Source organism: Molossus molossus, unplaced genomic scaffold, assembly GCF_014108415.1.
Source record: "Molossus molossus isolate mMolMol1 unplaced genomic scaffold, mMolMol1.p scaffold_m16_p_3, whole genome shotgun sequence".
In the NCBI taxonomy this organism is placed as follows: Eukaryota; Metazoa; Chordata; class Mammalia; order Chiroptera; family Molossidae; genus Molossus; species Molossus molossus.
Window position 1 is genome coordinate 28111485 of NW_023425366.1, and position 18911 is coordinate 28130395.

The window sequence follows — 18911 nt, forward strand, 5'->3', positions numbered from 1 at the left end:
ATTAAATTTGTTGAGAAAACAGAAGTGCAAGTTTTTAAAAGCCCCCTAGAAAAACAATGCCATCTCAGCCAAACCACATCCATGAAGACAGCGTAGAGAATTTGCAGGTCCCGGATAAGACACAGGTCACATACAGGTGTCCTAAGTACCTCCCACTCCTATGCAATCAGCCGGGTTAGCCCTCTCCTCTCTGACCCAGCATGACCCAGCCTGTGGGACAGGATGTGTGGTGGGGGGCATGTCTGAGTGGAGGTGTCTGCAAAATTCCTCTTCTCCAGCAAATACTACCACTACCACTACTATTACCATCAAACATCACTTGAACAAGTCTTGCTTCTACACCATGTGAAGAGGAGAAGGGGTTCAAAACCCACTCCTGAGGCCCACAGCATCGCTGTGCTTCTATACGGCTCCACTGCCACCGTGTACTGAAAGTAAGACACGTCTCCCAGGGGGGAACATGCAATAATAACGAAGAGCATGGGCTCTGAAGTCAGGCTGCTGGAGTTTAAGTCCAGACGTACCCTGACTCAGCATTTCCTAGGTGCGACCTTGGGTGGTTCCTCGCCTGCATCCGTGTCAATGTACTTTTCTATACAATGGGCACAGTAATAGTGCCCACTCACAGGCTGCCAGGAGACCAGAGGTGATATACCAGAGTGAAGAAATAAGTAAATGTTAGCCACTATTATTAGTTTTGTTCTTGTAAGGAAAAATCTTCTAATGCTAAGAATCACAAAGTTTTAATAGCTTTCTTTCTCTAGATATTCTTCAAAACGTATCCAGTTCTTACCAATTGTTCAAAATGTGTTACTGAGTCTGGTCAATTCAACACCATCCCACATTTTAAACTTCTTATGCTAAAAATAGGGCAGCGTGAGGCAAGGTGCTGGAATGAGCTGCTGGAGTCTATAGAAATCACTTCCCCTTGCTTCCCGGGGAAGCGCCGTGAGTGAAACCTCTTCCTTTCCTCCTACTAATTTTTTTAGAACTAGCTTATTCCCTCAACATCCGGGACCTTTCAACACATGTCCAGTGGAACCAGCGAAGGGCAGCGGCTGTGCAGATAAAAAGGGAGAAAACCGAGGTAGGAGAAATAAGGTTATATCTAAATCCACGATGTAGAATTGCCCAAAGGCCCTCTGCCCCTTTAGAATTTTTCTGTCTGGTCCAACAGAAATATTCTCATTCAATCTGGAGGAAAAAGCCTCAGAGAAAAGGCCTTTTCTAATGTCAACAGGAGATGAACTGATGTATTCGCCATGCAGTGGGTTTCAGGCAAAGTCTATGTTTAAGCTTTGAAAATGGTACATACGAGTTCTAAAATAACCCTGAACAGAGCAAAGAAAAAAAGTCTCTAGGAGGCCTGTGAAATTTTTACCATAAACTTACCAAATGTAAGGAAAAAAATGGAACTTCTGTGCATGTTGCTTATTTACAATAAAAGATAAACCTTCAGCCCTGGCCGGTTTGGCTCAGCGGTTGGAGCATCGGCCTGCGGTACAGAGAGACCCGGGTTCGGTTCCCGCTAAGGGCACGTACCTCGGTTGCAGTTTGTCCCCGGCCCTGGTTGGTCGTGCGGGTGGCAGCCACTCGATGTGTCCCTTCACGTCGATGTTTCTCTCTCTCTCTTCCTCTCTCTTCCTCCCGCTCTGTCTGAACAAAAAATGCAAAAATGTCCTCGGGTGAGGATAAAAAAAAAAAAGATAAACCTTCGCTCGGCATCAAGGAAGGAGTTGCATTCTATCCAAGTTCTCCGTGGTGTGGATTGCAGGGTAAGAGAACTGTGGCCATGGCCTGGGGCTTCTCAGGCAGCCAGAGTTAGGCAATGCTGCCCCCTAGAGGCCCTCTGAGCTGTGGCCAGGAGTATTCTGTGGAAGAGAACTTGAACCCAGCCCACACGTGGGTACAGATGTGTACAGACCTGGGTCAAGGACCAGGATCCACAGAGAAGGCAGGACTAGAGAGACACAAGGGGTTCTGGGGAGAAACCTTCTGTGATAGACCCAGGAGGGCCTGGTCCTGGATCCAGTGTCTGGCTGAGTCTAACCCAGCTGCACCCTTCCCACAAATGGTGCTGGGTGGAACCTGAAGGAGAAACCTAGAAACCTCGCTCTGCTGGGAGAAACCACCTGAGAAAGCCCCTTCCTCACTAACTGGGGAGGGGAGACCCACCAAAGAGGGTTCCTCGAGGAATTCACTAAGGTGAGGATCCCAGGAAAGGACTGAGCACCCCGATTCTGAGGGTGGTAGAATCGAAGCCCTGAGATTTGGGGATTGCTCTAGGGGCAACCTCTCAGATGCATGGTCTGTACACAGGCTACAAGGCTGCACACAACACACCAGGTGTGGGTCCTGATCCCCTGTGTGACCTTGGGAAATTCTCGGAGCTCTCTACCTCCAGCTTGCTCATCCATGAAATGGGATCACGTTCCCATATATGTCTCCGCTAACTGGCAAAGCCAGTTTGAAAGTCAGTTACTACAGTGCTTTATAAACAGAAGCTACTGCTGTTGGCATCAGTTTCCCTACTCTTGTTTATGACTAAGAAAACCTTTCGGGTGTCAGGGGGATGGGTGAGCAGCAAGGCGGCGTGGGAAGTACAAAAGCCGCAGCGAGCAGAAGTAGGTAGTTTCAATGGCAACTCGCAGGTGGAATTTCAGAGGCACCCACTATGCACATATTAAGAGATCCAGTTTCAGACACGAGGAACAGAAATCAAAGGGGAACTGTTTCAGCCGTGAGCAGCACAGCACACCCTTCCACCTGAAACCACCTACCGCACTTCTGTGCACATGCCTGTCACCCAGACCAGGGAGGAGTGAGGGTTTCGGCAGTACCTGGTTATTCTTGGTGCGTTGTGCATGGATCTTGTTATTCTTGGATGGGTGATAAAAGATCTCTTAATATGATGAAAGGAAATTTATGAAGGATGTATAGGGCTGGGAAAATCCAAGTCGGTATCATGAAATAATACCAATGCAAATATGCACATGAGGAGAGAAGGAGCATGTCAGGGAGCCCGCACGTTAAAGAGACACCATGTGAGCATCCCAGCACCGAGCATGCAAGTACACGATGTGTGAGCGAGGACCAGGTGAGGCTCAGGGGATGTGGCTGACACCAAGATCAAGGTTGGTGCCAGGACCTCAACACCAGATATTCACATGAAGTCTAACTTGCTAAAAACGGTGATTTTGAGAAGGTAATTTTTTTTCCTTTTTACTCCCCAAAATCTTTGAAGGATAAGACACATTCCCTGAAAGTGTCGGGTTTGGGGAAAGCTCCTCCCCTCCCCAGATCACTTTGAAAGCAACCAATGTCTCAGAAATATTCGGCAGTTGGTCGAAGTGCCATTCCCCTTGAACTCTTGGAGATGGTGTCGTTTCTGCAGCCAGGCCCTCCTTTCCCCAAGGCTAACACTGACTCCTGAACTCTGCCTGCACAAGCTCCATCCACAGCAGCTCCCTCTCCCCCAAACCATCTCCTCTTTCAAAGCAGATGCTGGGGAGCTGCAGGCAACTCCCCTCCACCTCTCCCCACTTAAGGACCTTGTGCTTTTACTCATTATAGCAAATATGTTCTTTTGGGGCATGCCATTAAAATAGGCACTGTCAATGAACACATGTAAGGTTATTGTTTTGTTTAATGCCCATACAGCCCTTACTCTGTAACCAGCCTGTTAGTATTTCTGATTCAGAACAGACTCATAGATTAAAAACCTACAAATGAAATTTCTGTGACAGATTTTGACATACCCTTGCTGAGATCTTTGGGGTCCTGTTCAATTACCTGATACGGCTGACAGACCCTGGTCTAGACTTTGATACGTTTGCCTTCCACGCCTATCCATCACTCACGGGCTTTCTGCTGGGGACAGAGATCCACAACGACACCGGAAACGTCCTCCAGCCCTGCTGACGCCGACCCCTAACCAACCCGTCCTGACAGTCTCACCTGCCAGGGTTTTCACGCAGCCGTGGCTCTTTCGGCGGTGGCACCAAGACTGTCCTCATTGTGTGGCAATTTGCCTGTTTTCAAGATGAACACCTCTCAACATAACAAAGGCAAGTTTTCAGGATTCCCGAGTTTGAATGAGCGATCTCTCCCGTTGTTACATACGAGTTAAAAGTTCTGAATAGTTAGTGGAGTCAGTTCGAAGGCGTGACAAACTGTTCAGGCTGCTCCCGGATGAAAGGTGACAGTAGGAATTAAAACCATCTGTCTGCTGGGCCTTGGGTTCAGCTGAGATAACTGGTCTACCATTTCCCATCACCACTTTCTGTGATTGTGGGTCTGGACTGGAAATTACTTCCTCATTCACATACTGAGTATGAGCAATATCTTGCCCTTGCAAACACTGTCTTTCTAGCACCTTCGACTTGGAGATCAGTATAGGAGCATACCCTCTGTCGATTCTTTTCTACGGCCAGTCAGCAGTGGAATTCTGTACCAACAAATGGCCCATATTTTTCTGTCTTGTCTATAAATTAAATGTCAAAGGCCTGGCCAAATACTCACTAATTTCACTGCAAGCCCTTCATAAAACCAGAAAACAGTAAAGAATGAAATGAAGTTAACATGCTATGGCCTGTTTGTTAACTTCTCCTTTACTGGCTGTTTATAAACTGCCTTTTCTCCCACTCTACCTGGGATTACCTCAACCTGCGCAATATGTTAAATCCACCTTCTATAAAAACACAAGAGCATTTTTAGCCTTCTGGCATTTCTTCTCTTTCCCACAGTCCCCTAGAGAGCAATGGACCCAATTTGGTGATCTAATACTAAGTTCTCTCCCTATCTGAGGATCTAATTTGTCTTGGAAGAGACAAACTCACTTAGAAGAAATAACTCCTTTTTCTTGTTTTTTATAAAATCTTTACCCATTTTGGTCTTTGGCTTCTTCCAACCCCGAATGAAGAACAGTCTCCTTGAGGAGGAGAAGGTATAGTGGGAGTTGTATCCTTTCTACCTTTTCTGCTCTCTACCTGTATCCATCAACAGAACTGGTTCCAAGCAGGAAGCCCAACCCCTCCTTGATCTTGTGGCTGAGAATTTTGTGCTTTAAAAAAAGGAAGAGAAAACAAACAACAACAACACACACACACAAAAACAAACCACACACAAAAGAAAGTCTCTACGAGCCTAAGTGACCTGGAGTTTGGAAGCTTTCCTGACAAAACTCTCACGAACATACTGCTGGTGATCAGTCTTTCTACCACTTAGCCAGGAAGAACAATAATCAGTAACAACCCATGTCAGAAATACATGTGGATACTCTATTTCTTCTCTCAATTAACCGAAGATCACGTTTAGTTTGTGAAGCTGAGTATCACACTGAGAAAATAAGAATATTAAGAATACCCTATAAAAAGAAGTCTAACAAGTAAATGAGACGACATATCCATCCATTTTTAGCTGGGAATTTTAAGACCTATATTGTTGCACTTTCTGACCTTCTGCTAAAGTGTTTCACCCTCCAATTACTAGACTAATTGAGGCCAATCTATAAACAACTAATTAAAGCAGACATTTACAAGTCTCTATTTGTAGGTGACCCTTCAGCAAGAAATCATAAAATTTGGAATCAGTGCACAGTTACATATTTTTAATCCCTGTTGTAATATTGAGTTATAAATAAAGAGAATACAATATATTCTTAATTCACCTAATAATTATCTACTAAGTGACTCTTAGTATATCAGTTATGTTAGAATTCCCTACATGTTTTTGCACTAAATTCTCTGCTGACATAAAAATGTTCTCTATCTGAAAACATGGGGCCAATACTAAGAGATAGAAAACTCATGAATTTAAATAAGCTTTAAACCATTCTATAGGAAAAAATAGTATTTTACATGAATTAAATTATTCTTACAAAAGGACTTTCCCTCTTTTCCCACTGTTCAACATAAATGTTTTATTAATATTGATCTGGTGAAAAAAATAATTCCTTTATTGTACAGCTTTGGCTGGGAACAAAGTATTCAGTGATGTCTACAAAGTAAATTTGTGCCAAAATGAATGTAGCTGTGAGTAAAGATTCTTTGTAACATCAGGTTCCACATATATGCCATTCAGAGAAAGACAAATATCACATGATCTCACTTAAATGGGGAATCTAATGAACAAAATAAACTGATGAACAAAATAGATCCAGAAACAAGGAAGTAGGGAAAGACAGGGAACCTCAGAGGGGAGGGGGCTGAGGGTGGGAAGAGATTAACCAAAGCACGTACGCATATGTGCACAACCCATGGACACAGACAATAGTGCAGAGAAGGAGGGGGGTGGGGTGGAGGGGGACCAATGGGGCAAAAGGGGTGGCGGCATATATAATACTTTCAACAGTAAAGATAAATACAATAAAAAAAAATTCTCTGTCACAGTCTACTTGTCTGAAGGACTGAGCTGGACACAGAGTGGAGCTGTGAGTATCCTAGAAAGGCTTTGATTTCTGACCTTAAGGAAAGTGACAGAGTGAGGTGCTTATGCTGAGAAGGGCCCTAGTTGATGTAGACTAAGCAGTTCTTGTTGATCAAAGATGAGTGAGGAGGATAGCAAATTATACCTGTGTTCATACCTTTGTATCTTATATGCAAATCTTTGTGATTTTGTTTCTGTTAAGTTACAATGGGGGTGAGGAAGGAAAGAAATGGCAGCTACTATGAGTCAAGCACTATAGTAAGTGTTTTACATATGCAGTCTCACTTGGTTATATCACATCCCTTAGAGGTTTTATTATCCCTGTTCTGCAGCTGAGAAGGCAGAGGACACACAGAGCAGCCTGTCCCAGGTCCCTCAGTCAGATGAGTAAGGGGACAGTGTATGCTCTAATGTTACTTTCTTAATTATTTAATCAAGATTATATTTTTATAGAAAGAAAGCAAACATAATCAGATCTTTTTAAAATGTTTCCCTCTATGAGAAGACCATATATATATATATTTATTTATATATATATATATATATTTATTTATTTATTTTAATTTAAAATACCACACTCTATGTGAAGACACTGGTAGGCAGCAGCTGAATGCCCAAAGTCACATCTAAGGCCCAATCATGCAAAGGCTGATGATGTAGTAGATGATTTTAGGCCCTTAGTTTCCTCTTGCTTTCTCTGAATTAGGGCCATTTAATTGCTCATTTGCATCTACATCAGATAAATAAATTCAAGAAATCAAACATTTAAGAATATATGTAAAGAGTCCAGCCAAGGAATTGAACGTTAAACATAAATTACTGAGATGTGATCATGTAAAGCAAACGCCCCAAAATATCATGCACTGGAACTTAACCTTTCCCACTGACAAATGTATCAAAGCAATGCTGGACTTCAGAGATGTTACAAAGCTAGAGATCACGCATGCATTGCTAATGGGAGTGTAAAGTGCACATCCATTATGGAAAAGAGTTTGGCACTTTCTTTTAGAATAGCATGCGCTTACAAAGGACCCGGCGATCGCTCTCTTGGACCTCTGTCCCAGAGAAATGAGAAATCAGTGTATGCAAAAGCCCGTACACGAATGTCCATAGTTTCTCTTTTTCTAACAGCAAAAAAAACCAGAAAAGAACCCAACTGTCCTTGAATGGGTAAATGATTACGCAGTGGTTATCCATACCATGAAATGCTACGTGGCAACAAAGAGGAAAGAACTACTGATACCGAGGCCACGGACAGGGTGGAGCTCACGGGAATTATGCCAAGTAAAAGAAGCTGTCTCAAAACATTACATATGGTGTGGTTCCATTTGTATAACATTTTTTTGAAATAACAGAGACAGACAGGAATAGATTAGTGGTTGCCATGAGTGAGAGATGCAGTGGGGGCTGGGCATGGATACAGGAGGCAGCCCAAGGGAGCGACGGAATACCTCTGTATGATTCTGTCCATTGAAAGTGGTGGTTATTACAGAAATCTACATGGGCTAAAACTGCCTCCAACTACACACACACACACACACACACACACACACGAGTTCATGCACACCTGGGGAAACTGCAGTAATCTCTGGAGTGTAGCACCGTCATCTCTTCCCTGCCCTGACAGTGCACTGTGGTTATGTAAGATGTGACCACTGCAGGAGGCTGGGAGAAGGGCGCATGGACTTCCTTGTCCGATTATTTTTTCCCCCAATTTCCTGTGAACCTATAATTATTTTAAATGAAAAGTTTAAAAAAAAAATACTAGGGAATAATGTTTGAAAGTATCACATATAACTTTGAGGCATATATGTGGGGTGACAATAGGAACAAAGGAAACAAGCAAATCACTTTTGAGAGTATAGAGAGATGAGTCATCAGCAAAACGACTGCAAGGCAGCCAAAATGAAGGCTTGAAAGTTGAGAACCATTTTAGAAAACTGCATGGGAGACACAGGAACCTGGAGGGCTCTGATGCTCAAGAGGCTGGGGTCACGCAGAGAACAAATCTGTTCCCGTACAGAACAGAAACAGGCCTTCTCTGGAAAGTTAGGGGCAGTGAACAGGCTAGGTAGGCCCTGCCAATGATCACAAGGATCCATAACGGGCAGCTGGTTAATTAATAGATAGATAGATAGATAGATAGATAGATAGATAGACAGACAGACAGACAGACACAGACAGACAGACATAGCCAGGAGCACTATACATATATAATCTTTTCCTGATTTAGGTTAACCACCAGATGCCCGATTGGTTCTTCACCTTCGAAAGGGAAAGACGGGACAAGACACCAGAGCCCTTGCAGCAGTGTTTGGCTGAGAACGCTCTCAGCACATTTTCAGCATACTCCTGGAGCAAACCAGGTAAGGACGGGAGAAGAGGCAGCTCCCAGTGCTCTGCACCCCAAGAAGTGATCAGAGCTCCTGCTTCCTAGTAATCCTCTTCTGATCACAGTGCAAGGTCCAGGAAGGCTTCCCCCTCTCTCCCCAGTGGAAGTGAGCATATGCTTAAGTGTTAGGCATAAAAATGAAGCCAGACTTGTATGCGAGACCAAAAAATCTCCAGGTGGCTGGCAGGCCTTTATTTTTGACTTCTGAATAAAATGAAAGGTTCTTTCCCCAAGCACTACCCCAAACACAGATGTGTAAGTTTGCAGAAGAAAAACCAAAAAGCTTCTTTACTTAAACCCACTAAAAATCGCAGCCTGGTTCAAATGAGAATGTTTTTTTCCTGGGAAACCATGGCTTCTGGGAGTCAACTGAACAAAAACAAACTCAGGGCCTCCAAATCCACCCCAGAAATAAACTCTGGCAGAGAACTCAGTGTGACCACCTGGTTGCTTCAAATAACCCACAAATTTCAACGGTAATTATTAATTAACTCAGGACCTAATTTTGAGAAGGAAGTTGATTGAGCACAAAATGGATGAAAATAATTATGCTTTTGCTATATTGAAAATGGAAATGTATCCCTCTATCATTAAATCTCAGAACACATGCTAGAAACAGACATCATTATCACACAAGTGACTGAGTATCTGCTGAGCCTGGCAGGGGGACTGGTGGGTTCCCAGATAAGAGAGACAGCTCTAGTCTTCAAGGAACTTAACATCTACCAAGAGAAACACACACATATAAAACATGTAACATACACAAATGCAGAAGTATGTTTTCCACTGTCGTTCCCCTGGGTATCACCTCCTTGAACATCACAGTTGGCTTAGGAGTCACTTTGGAATGAGTAAGTGGGAGAAAAGAAGGAAGGAAGGAGGGATGGGAGGGAAGGATAAAACCCACATTTATGTGCAACTTATCAGCAGTTATGTTAAATACCATTTTAAAAACACGTTTTGAAAAGGCAGAGCATCAGTCTTTATCTTCTAAAAGGAGGTAAAGCATCCCAAATCTGAGTTTAAGGCTGAAACGGAGGCTGACACCTCCATTAACCACCTTCTGCATGCAACCTCAAGGTATAAAATACCTGCCATCTCTGTGAACAAAAGTCCTCTTATCTCTCTGAAAGAAGTACTCTGCACTCTGTACGCTGGGGGTGGGAGAGTGAAGGGCCCAGAGGCCTCCGCACACTGAACCAAAATGCTTGGCCTGTGACGAAACTTCCACGCACCAACCTTCTCCTAGGTATGATTCTTAAAAATAATTGCTGAGCTAACACTGAGCAGACATCACCAAAGCCAATTTGGCCTTACTTAATGCAGATGTCTTTGGTACATTCAGTATTCTGTGAAATTTGCTTTAACTAGAATCTGAGAGCTGCCACACAGTCTGATAAAATCAGAAGCCAACCGTGTCTTTAGCCACATGACAGGCTAACGCCCAGAAGGGAAACCCCGCGGCTCTGACCACAATGTGCAGGCCATCTATTTGTAATAAAATGGGCGCACGCCATCTCTCCAAGTTCAGGGCTCCTTCAGCTCACCCCCTAACCCACAGCGCCCCCCGGCCCCGACGCTCACCGGCCTACCCTTGGCAGACACACAGGCTTCCCACCAGCCCTGGCGGAGGCACGCAGGTGCTCGGGCTGCAGGGAAGGCGGGCAGCAAGCCCAGCCCAGGCCTCGGCCATCCGGCCGCTCAGTGGAGCAGGCTGCGGGCGTCCCTGGCCACCACGGGTGCTCTCTCCCACATCCCCTCTCGGGTGCTCTCTCCCACATCCCCTCTCGTATTCAGAGCGCCCTGCAGTCAAGGCTCCACCCCGCCTCCCAGGCCTCACCTCTTTCACGTGGGTGTGGAAGGACACTGACATGTCCAGGAGGATCTTCCGCTGCTCCACCCGCCGAACAAAGTCTTGTATCCGGTCTTCGAGCTGATGGGCCGCCTGATAAATCTCTTCTGGGTCACATTCCCCGGTCTGAGCCAGCTGCTCCGCGGCTTCTAGTAACTTGTCCGCGTTGGTGTATGTGTTCTGCACGAGAGAACAGCCAGAGAAACACGAGGTGAACAAAACACAAACCAGCCAGGCTGGGAGCATGACAGCCAGTCTGTGCGACTGACCATCTCCGCAAACCAAACATAACACATGGCCGAAAAGCCGACTTCAGGAGCTCCCTGCGTCCCTGCCAGCAGCCTTTCCAGTCCTGTCTCAGATGGTCAAACCTCGAACCTCATGACCAGCCCTGTGTGTCAGGGGTATCTCTCTGCAGGCAGCTGCTGGCCGCCTCCTGACTCATCCCGGGCCCAGGGCCTTTTGCGCCTGCAGAGCCAGGAGTCAGCATGGAGCCGCAAAGGCCCGCTTCGCTTTTTCTCCCACGCCTAGGACGGAGAGCAGACTTCCAGTTTTGTGTCTTTCACTATGACAGACATTTATGATCATTCCAAGTGCAAGCGAACAGGTTAACTTCCACACAAGCATAAGCTGCTGCCCCTTTCCACATGTTTCTACTTATTGGCACATTTTTTTTTTTTTGGAGAAAAAGGAAATAACTATAATGCCTATAAAGTAGCTAGAGTTTTAAAAGAGTTGGAAGTTAAGGTAAACAGGTGTCTAAATCACTCTGGAAATTACTCCAGTTTAACTCCAGCTAAAGCAGAGGCTACAGATGGGTTCCTCAAATAAACAGGCATGTCAGAGCCCTGAAACTTAAATATGGGTGAGAGGCTCGCTGGTGGGGGACGGGGACAGGGCGGGGCAGGTGGAGGACTTCTGAGAAATCCTGGGAACTTTGTGGTCCCCTCCCCTGAAAAACCAGTTGAGCCCTTCATCCTTCTCCAATACTTTAGTCCTAAGGCCAAGCAAGGTGTGTGACTCACCAGCAAAGGTGGGTGGTGTCCTGAGTGTGGGGAGGGTGTCCTTGTGGGGACTCTAAGTCTGATCGGGGACAAGGGTACCCCTGCAGTGGGGAGGCTCCCAGCTAGAAGATGGCTTATGTCCAGGGGTGTTAATCTGCTAAGCCAATATTCTAAGAACAATGAGAGGCAGGTTCCTCACTTTGCAGAACAGTTATAAATATGGAAAGGGGGAGACCTGAGTTAAGTGCATGACACTGGAGTACAACTGGGGGTATCACTGTGAATAAGGAGGAGAAACAGCAGGTCCCAGGGGTGGAATGGGACAAGGTACAAGAGGATCCTGAAATATTTTATTGGGTCAAAAGTATAAAAGTACTCAAGAACAACGTGGTCAGGACACAGAAGGCAACTTGAGGAGACTCCTGCTGGCCAAGTCAGGGACAATGAGAATAAAGGATACAGTAACAGTGTAATCCACTGAGCACAAGAGGAAACCATAAGTCCATGTTGACAAAAATAAATAAAACTGGGTGAGGAACAGGAGTCTGTAGAATTTCAGAAATCCACCCCACAAAGAACTCACTTTATAGTGAAGAAATCAGCCCTGGCCGGTTTGGCTCAGCGGTTAGAGCGTCGGCCTGCGGTCTGTAGAGACCCGGGTTCGGTTCCCGCTAAGGGCACGTACTTCGGTTGCAGTTTGTCCCCGGCCCTGGTTGGTTGTGCGGGAGGCGACCACTCGATGTGTCCCTTTCACATCGATGTTTCTCTCTCTCTCTCTCTTCCTCTATCTCCCTCCCACTCTACCTGAACAAAAAATAGAAAAATGTCCTCGGGTGAGGATGATAAAAAAAAAAAAAAAAAAAAGAAATCAGGCAGACACACACCTTGACCCAGGGATCAAAGTGAACCAGATGTCACAGAACAAGTTAGATTCAGGTGCCACCTGTTGGGTGGCCCGAGAAGGACACAGCTACACTCCAGTGATACCCCTGACGAAGACACAGAATATAACCAGAATCTAATTACAAGGAAACATCAGACAAACCCAAAGTGAGGAACATTCTCCAAAACAACAGGATTGAAATCTTCTAAAGTGTCAGGTCACAAAAGTCGGGAAGACGAAGACTGCTCCAGGCTCAAGGACCTTAGAGAGGTGACAGCCAAAGGTCTCAGGTGATGCTACACTGAATCTTTCAGCTGTGAAGGACCCCATGGGCTCTGAGGTTGAAAGGTCATCGGACATCAGCATTATTTTCCTGATTTTGATAGAACTGTGGTGTATAGAAGAATCTCCTTTTAAATAGGAAAACACATCCAAGTAAATGGTTCAGGGGAAGTTAAGTTCTTTGTGCTTTACTTCCAACTTTCCTGCAGTTTAAAAAAATTTAAAACAGCCCTGCAAGTGTGGCTCCGTGGGCTGGGTGTTGTCCCATGCAACAGGAGGTCACCAGCCAGGGCACATGACCAGGTTTTACACTTGATCTCCGGTGGGGGGGAGGGTGCAGGAGGCAGCTGATCGATGTTTCTCTCTCATCCATGTTTCCATCTCTCTTCCTCTCCCCTCCTCTCTCTCTCTAAAACAATCAATAAAACAGATGTAATAAACAGAGTGACAGGTATAAGGTGGTCTCCACAGTTACTGACACAGGTGTACAGAGCAAGTGCACCCAATGCGTCAGGGTGTGGGTGTGGGATAGTCCATCGCTGTGTAGGCAGCCTTGGACACAGTGTGGACTGAGTCTAAAGGGATGATAAAGACAGCTAAACATTGGTATGTTCTGTTCACCAAAACCCCCGCGTGGTGCTCACCAGCACTTACTGCGCATCAGATATGAGTGCCACCCTTACACGGGGCTGCCCAATCCCAACCACAGCCCTTTTACAGGTAAGGAGACTGAGAACTGGAGGGCTCAGGGACGAGGCTGGCAGGTAGTGGAGTCGGGGCTCTGGAGCCCGTGTGCACACCACCCCCCATGCTGGTCGGCACCCGGGGCTTTGACACAGCAGTTTCTCGTAGCCCTGTTCACACCCTGCTGTGAGGCAGGGCTCGCGGTCATCTCCTTGTCCCTGTTCATCTGAAAACCATTTTCAGGGGGTCTTTTCATTTTGGGTACTATCCAAAGTCTCATGGGAATACTCTGCACTGTTACCAAAGGATCTCTCAGAACTCTTTTTAGAAATAAATGATGGAAGAGATGTCAAAGAATCCCTTAAAATCTACTAATTACGGCCAGACTTGAAAAATGCCTGGGTACATTTTACATGTTCTTTGAAATCATATTTGAAATAATTTGAAAAGCAGTCAGTTCCCAATCTAACTGCAGAGCTTTTAAAAGCACTGTCTTATATATATTAAGTTTTATATATACTCAGTGTGACATATTTAGAAGCTAAGTTATAATGATTCCTACATAAAGCAGAAACAGTGAAACTGCCCATTTCAGAAGGAGCTTTGTAGCAACAAAAGTATGTTTGATAAATGCCTCCTCTCCGTCCTGTGCAATTCTTTCTGGGCCTCCACGTCCCTCATGGTGAAGTCTGGCAACCTGCCAATGATGACTGTGACAAGAAGCCCTCCCTGTAGATTATCAATGTGTCTCGAAGATGTGAGTGATGGGATGGAGACTCACATCAGACATGTCACGGACGCTGTGACCCTGAGCCTCAGGCTAGAGACCATGGATCACCCCATCATACCGATAAATGGGGGGAGTTCATCTATGAATGAGGATGAGAGTAATGTGGTCGTGAAGAAGGAAAGGATGACTGCCATTAACAACAGTAAGAATAACGACAGAAACTGTGGGAGCCAACGGGATCCCAAGTCGCCATGACAACTAAACAGAATGTGGTATCCAGATAGGATCCTGGGGTGGGAGGAAACTGAGCAAAGTATGGACTTGAGTTTATAACAATGTATCAGTATTGGTTCATTAATTGTAACAAATCTACCATGTTAAGAAAGACGGTGATAACTGGGGAAACTGGGGGCAGGTATGGAAACTCTGTGTCATCACTACAAGTTTTCTGTAAATCTACAACTGGTCAGTTAAAGCTGACTTACAAATCTGTGTGTGTGTGCACCTAGTCCTTCCCTCCTGAGATGCCACCACCCTGGGCGTGGCCTCTGGCACAGCCAGCTCTCCCAGTGACGGTCAGCTGTCAGCACCACGGGCTCCTGCTGCAGGCTCTGCATACATGCTGCCCATGCACGTTCTCCGTCACCAGAGGCTGCACCGGAGGAGCCTTTCCAGTTTATGGAGATCATGCTTCCCCCTGCAGGGCCTCCCCCAGGGACCATGCTCTGCGTGCTCCTGAGTGGAGGCACAGCTCACAGCGCATCTGCTTTATGCCGCACACACACATTTTTAAAGAGCTGAACCCTGCTTTCTTGTGGATTTGTCACTACAGCCCTGAAGTCACTTACCTCTCATGTGAATCTTCAGGTGACAGTGCCTCCCAACAGCTAGACATTACGTTTCTAAAAGCGTCCACCTCACTGCTAGCAGGTAAATGTCCCAAAAAAACAAGTGCATTTCTAGACTGTCTAGGACATTCAACAGCGGTCATTTAGTCCCACTTCTTGTCACACACTTGAAGGAAACAGCCAGCACAAACGGTTCAGTGGCCTTCCTGGGCACACAGAATCCAGAATCAGGGCGAATGAAGTCAAGGGCAGCCCGGCCTCTCTGAACCCAAGGCCACATCTTTACACAAGCAGAACCTACCCTCAACCCTCCTGCCAAGAGATTCCCATGGGCTATAAACATGCAGGCCACAAATGCTAACTTTGGGGCAATTACTCTGTGCCCCACAACAGCCCTGTGACATGGACACTATTTCATTCCAACTTCACAAATAAATGAGGAAACTGACGGACAGAAAGGTGAACTAACTCGTCCAAGCAAATCAGTGGTGCTAGGATTGTTCAAACAGAAGCCTGTACCAGAGTTCCCCTTACAAGGGAACATTTAGCCACATTCAGACTTCAGGGAAAGAGGGGTGTCAGGTAAGAAAACCCACTTCAGAGGCTGAAAAGCCCAGGCGCCTCCTCTGTCCTACCTGCTGTCCTGTCCCTGGGGGCATCTCTCCGGGCTCAGGTCCACTGTCTGTGTGTGGAGTAACAATCACTGTGGGGGAGGGCTTAGGAGATAAGTAAGGCCAGCCAGGGGTGGGGGCCCAAACGGTTTCCTCTTTTCTTAAGAAGTAAATTAAAGTTGCATAATTGCTAGGAGTCAGGAAACTGGGGCTCTTTGGGGCAGATCAGTTCCTCCTCTCTACAATCCTTGGGAGCTAAAGCCGAAGACTGCCACAGGCTATAGTAAGAACCTGGAGGGAAAAGTGGGTTTTCTTGATCTTAGAAAAAAATAGGACAGGAGAAAACCACACACACTTCAAGGCCTGAATTCAGGCCATGCTAAAAATGTGGACACATTGTGCGTGTCCGCTGCTGCCTGCAGAGTGAGCTCCTTACAAAAGCTGAATGAGTTCAGTAGCACCAGGGAGTTGGAGCCTCTGCCTGGCCTGCTTATCTTTGAGAAATCTAGAATGAAAGGTAAGGTTTCCTGCTTGCTAAATCCCACACTTCTTTATCCTGGAAGACAAGATAATTACATGGCACATATAAAATGCTGCTGACAGAAATGGCTTCATGGAGAAGGACTTCCTGACGGGTCATGTCTTTGGAAGGCAACCTGCATCCCAAGGGCCCAGCAGGCAGGAGAGAGGCGGGGCAGTGCGCATGGAGCAGGCCGGTGGGAAGCAGCCTGCCAGAGGTGCACCGCTCCAGATCGTGTTAGAGAAGTCTGTGCTCTCAAGGTCAGAGTCCTCCTTGAACCAGAGTTTTCTGAGCTTTACTGGATTTTGTATTCACAGCCTTTTCCATCTAACAGGGAACATCAATATGGAAGACTACTCAGAGGAGGCCTGCCAGAGGATCTTCCTTTCCGGCCGATCTGCGAAGAGCTTCATGTAGAAAGCATCCTAAACTCAACGTGACTGGGTTTGCTACACTCCGTTCATTAGCATGGATCCGTTCTCCAGACCGCAGGCCGACGCTCTAACCGCTGAGCCAAACCGGCCAGGGCAGCATGGATCCGTTCTATAGGACATAGCTGCTCACAGTCACTGTACCAAACAAAGGACTGGACCTTCAGATCAGTGCCAGAGGCCCCTGGCTCTGCAAAACCACGAAAATGATTCAAAGGCCTTCCCCTGCGGCCACAGCTGCGCTAGAGACAGCCTGAAACTGGCCCAGCAATGAAGGCTTGCGCCCTGGGAGTTAGGCCGGCTGTACCGCTGGCCTCCACCAAACAAACATGGGGCTCCTTTCGGGTTCCCCCTTCCCAGAACACCAGACCTGCTCTACATAATAAATCTATATTTAGTACATTCGAGAGAAATTCAACCATAAGACTTTCACCACTTCCTTTCTAAACCCGTTACGTTACTTCATCATGCCACGACTCACTACTTTGAAGCTCACTGTATTGTTTACTAAATAACTGTTCATCCAAGCTCTCTAAACAAAAAACAATTTAGAATGTATTTTACAAAGGATCCCTCAAACACAACCCCAAGAAACAAGCTAACCAACTTCAAACTTAATGGGAAAGGACCTTTCTTCTCCCTAAACCCCAAATTCACCTTACCCCTATGAATACGTTTCAGAAAATGAAGTACATGCCTTATTAAGCACTTAGGTACCTGTTTCCATTTTTAAGGTGCCTCCAAAGGCTATACTGTAAAAACAAACAAACAAACAAACCCAAAAAACATAAATCCCTTCCATATAATTTGTTTTGACAGAAAGCAGTCAAAGGCACGGAGGGCAGAGAAGGAAAGTTGGGGAAGGTAGTAATTCATGTCGGTGCACCACGTTCGCCCTGTGCTAAAGACTGATGTCATTCTGTTACTTGGGATGAGCTAGAGAGTTGTCAGTAAGTGTAATGTTGCTCAACACTGAGGCTTCTGTCTGTCAAGACCAAGTCTACTGCACATGCTCTTCATAAAGTCAGGCTCTGTATGGAGCCACCTCTCAGCCAAGATCTCTCCAGGCTTAGAGTGCACCCTTCTCCCTCCTGCCCACATCCCTTCTTTATTAGACAAGGTGGAGAGGCTAGAGAGAAGTCCACCCAACTTTTTCAGGTCTTATGGAGCCCTCCCGACCTTACCACATTGTGGCTAGTTCCTGTCGTAGAGGAGGTCCCTCTACCTACATGGCCTGATGAGGTAGGTACTCAGGCACAGCAAACTCCTTCTAGAACCAGCCTGAAGTGGTTTGGGGGTGTTCTCTGTGATGCAAGGTCTGCATGCACACAGCTGAAGTGACTAGATTCTAGAGCTCCATCAGTGACTTCTTGGGGCCTCTCTCACACCTTGTTTGTCACCACATGTTTGTGGATGGAAAGGATCAGAGATTATCACCCAGAAGCAAGCAGAGGGAAATTATATGTGCGGCTGTGTTAACTGTGATAACTTTTTTTTAATTGTTGAAATTATTACAGATGTCCCCCATTTTCTCCCCTTTGCCCCCTCCACCCAGACCCCACCCTCCCCTCCCTCTGGCCCTAACCACATTAGTGACTGTGTCTATGGGCTATGCACATATGTTCTTTGGCCATTCGCTTCACCATCTTTCATCCTGTCAGCCCCACCCACCTCTCCTCTGAGATCTGTCAGACTGTTCCACGCATCCATGACTCTGGTTCTATTTTGTTCATCGGTTTTCTTGCTCATTAGATTCCACATATAAGTGAGACCACATTGTATTTGTTATTCTGTGACTGGCTCATTTCACTTAGAATTATAATCTCTTGGTCTATATCCATGCTGTCACAAAAGTTCCTTCCTTTTTACAGTCACATAGTATTCCAATGTGTATATGTAACACTGCTTTTTTATCCACTCATCTACTGATGGGCACTTGGGCTGTTTCCAGATCTTAGCAACTGTAAATAACTCTGCTATGAACATAGGGGTGCATATATTCTTTCTGATTGGTGTTTCCGGATTCTTAGGATATATTCCCCAAATGGATCACTAGGTCAAAGGACAGTTCCATTTTTAATTTTTTAAGGAAACTCCATACTGTTTTCCTCAGTGGCTGTACCAGTTTGCATTCCCAACAGTGTAGTAGAGTTCCCTTTTCTCCACATCCTCTTTAGCCCTTGTTGTTTGTTAATTTGTTGATGGCCACTGTTCTGGCTGGTATGAGGTGATTATCTCATAGTTGTTT

The 18911-nt window shown here is 45.9% G+C and overlaps 1 protein-coding gene across 1 annotated transcript in view; it reads right to left on the reverse strand.

Annotated features, from left to right (window-relative positions):
• Positions 1–18911, reverse strand: part of TRIO (trio Rho guanine nucleotide exchange factor) — a 342804-nt gene that overhangs the window by 150435 nt on the left and 173458 nt on the right. Inside the window, exon 11 of the mRNA XM_036280916.1 lies at positions 10659–10850. Within this exon, the coding sequence (XP_036136809.1) occupies positions 10659–10850 (192 nt within the window). The remainder of the gene's footprint in view (positions 1–10658; positions 10851–18911) is intronic.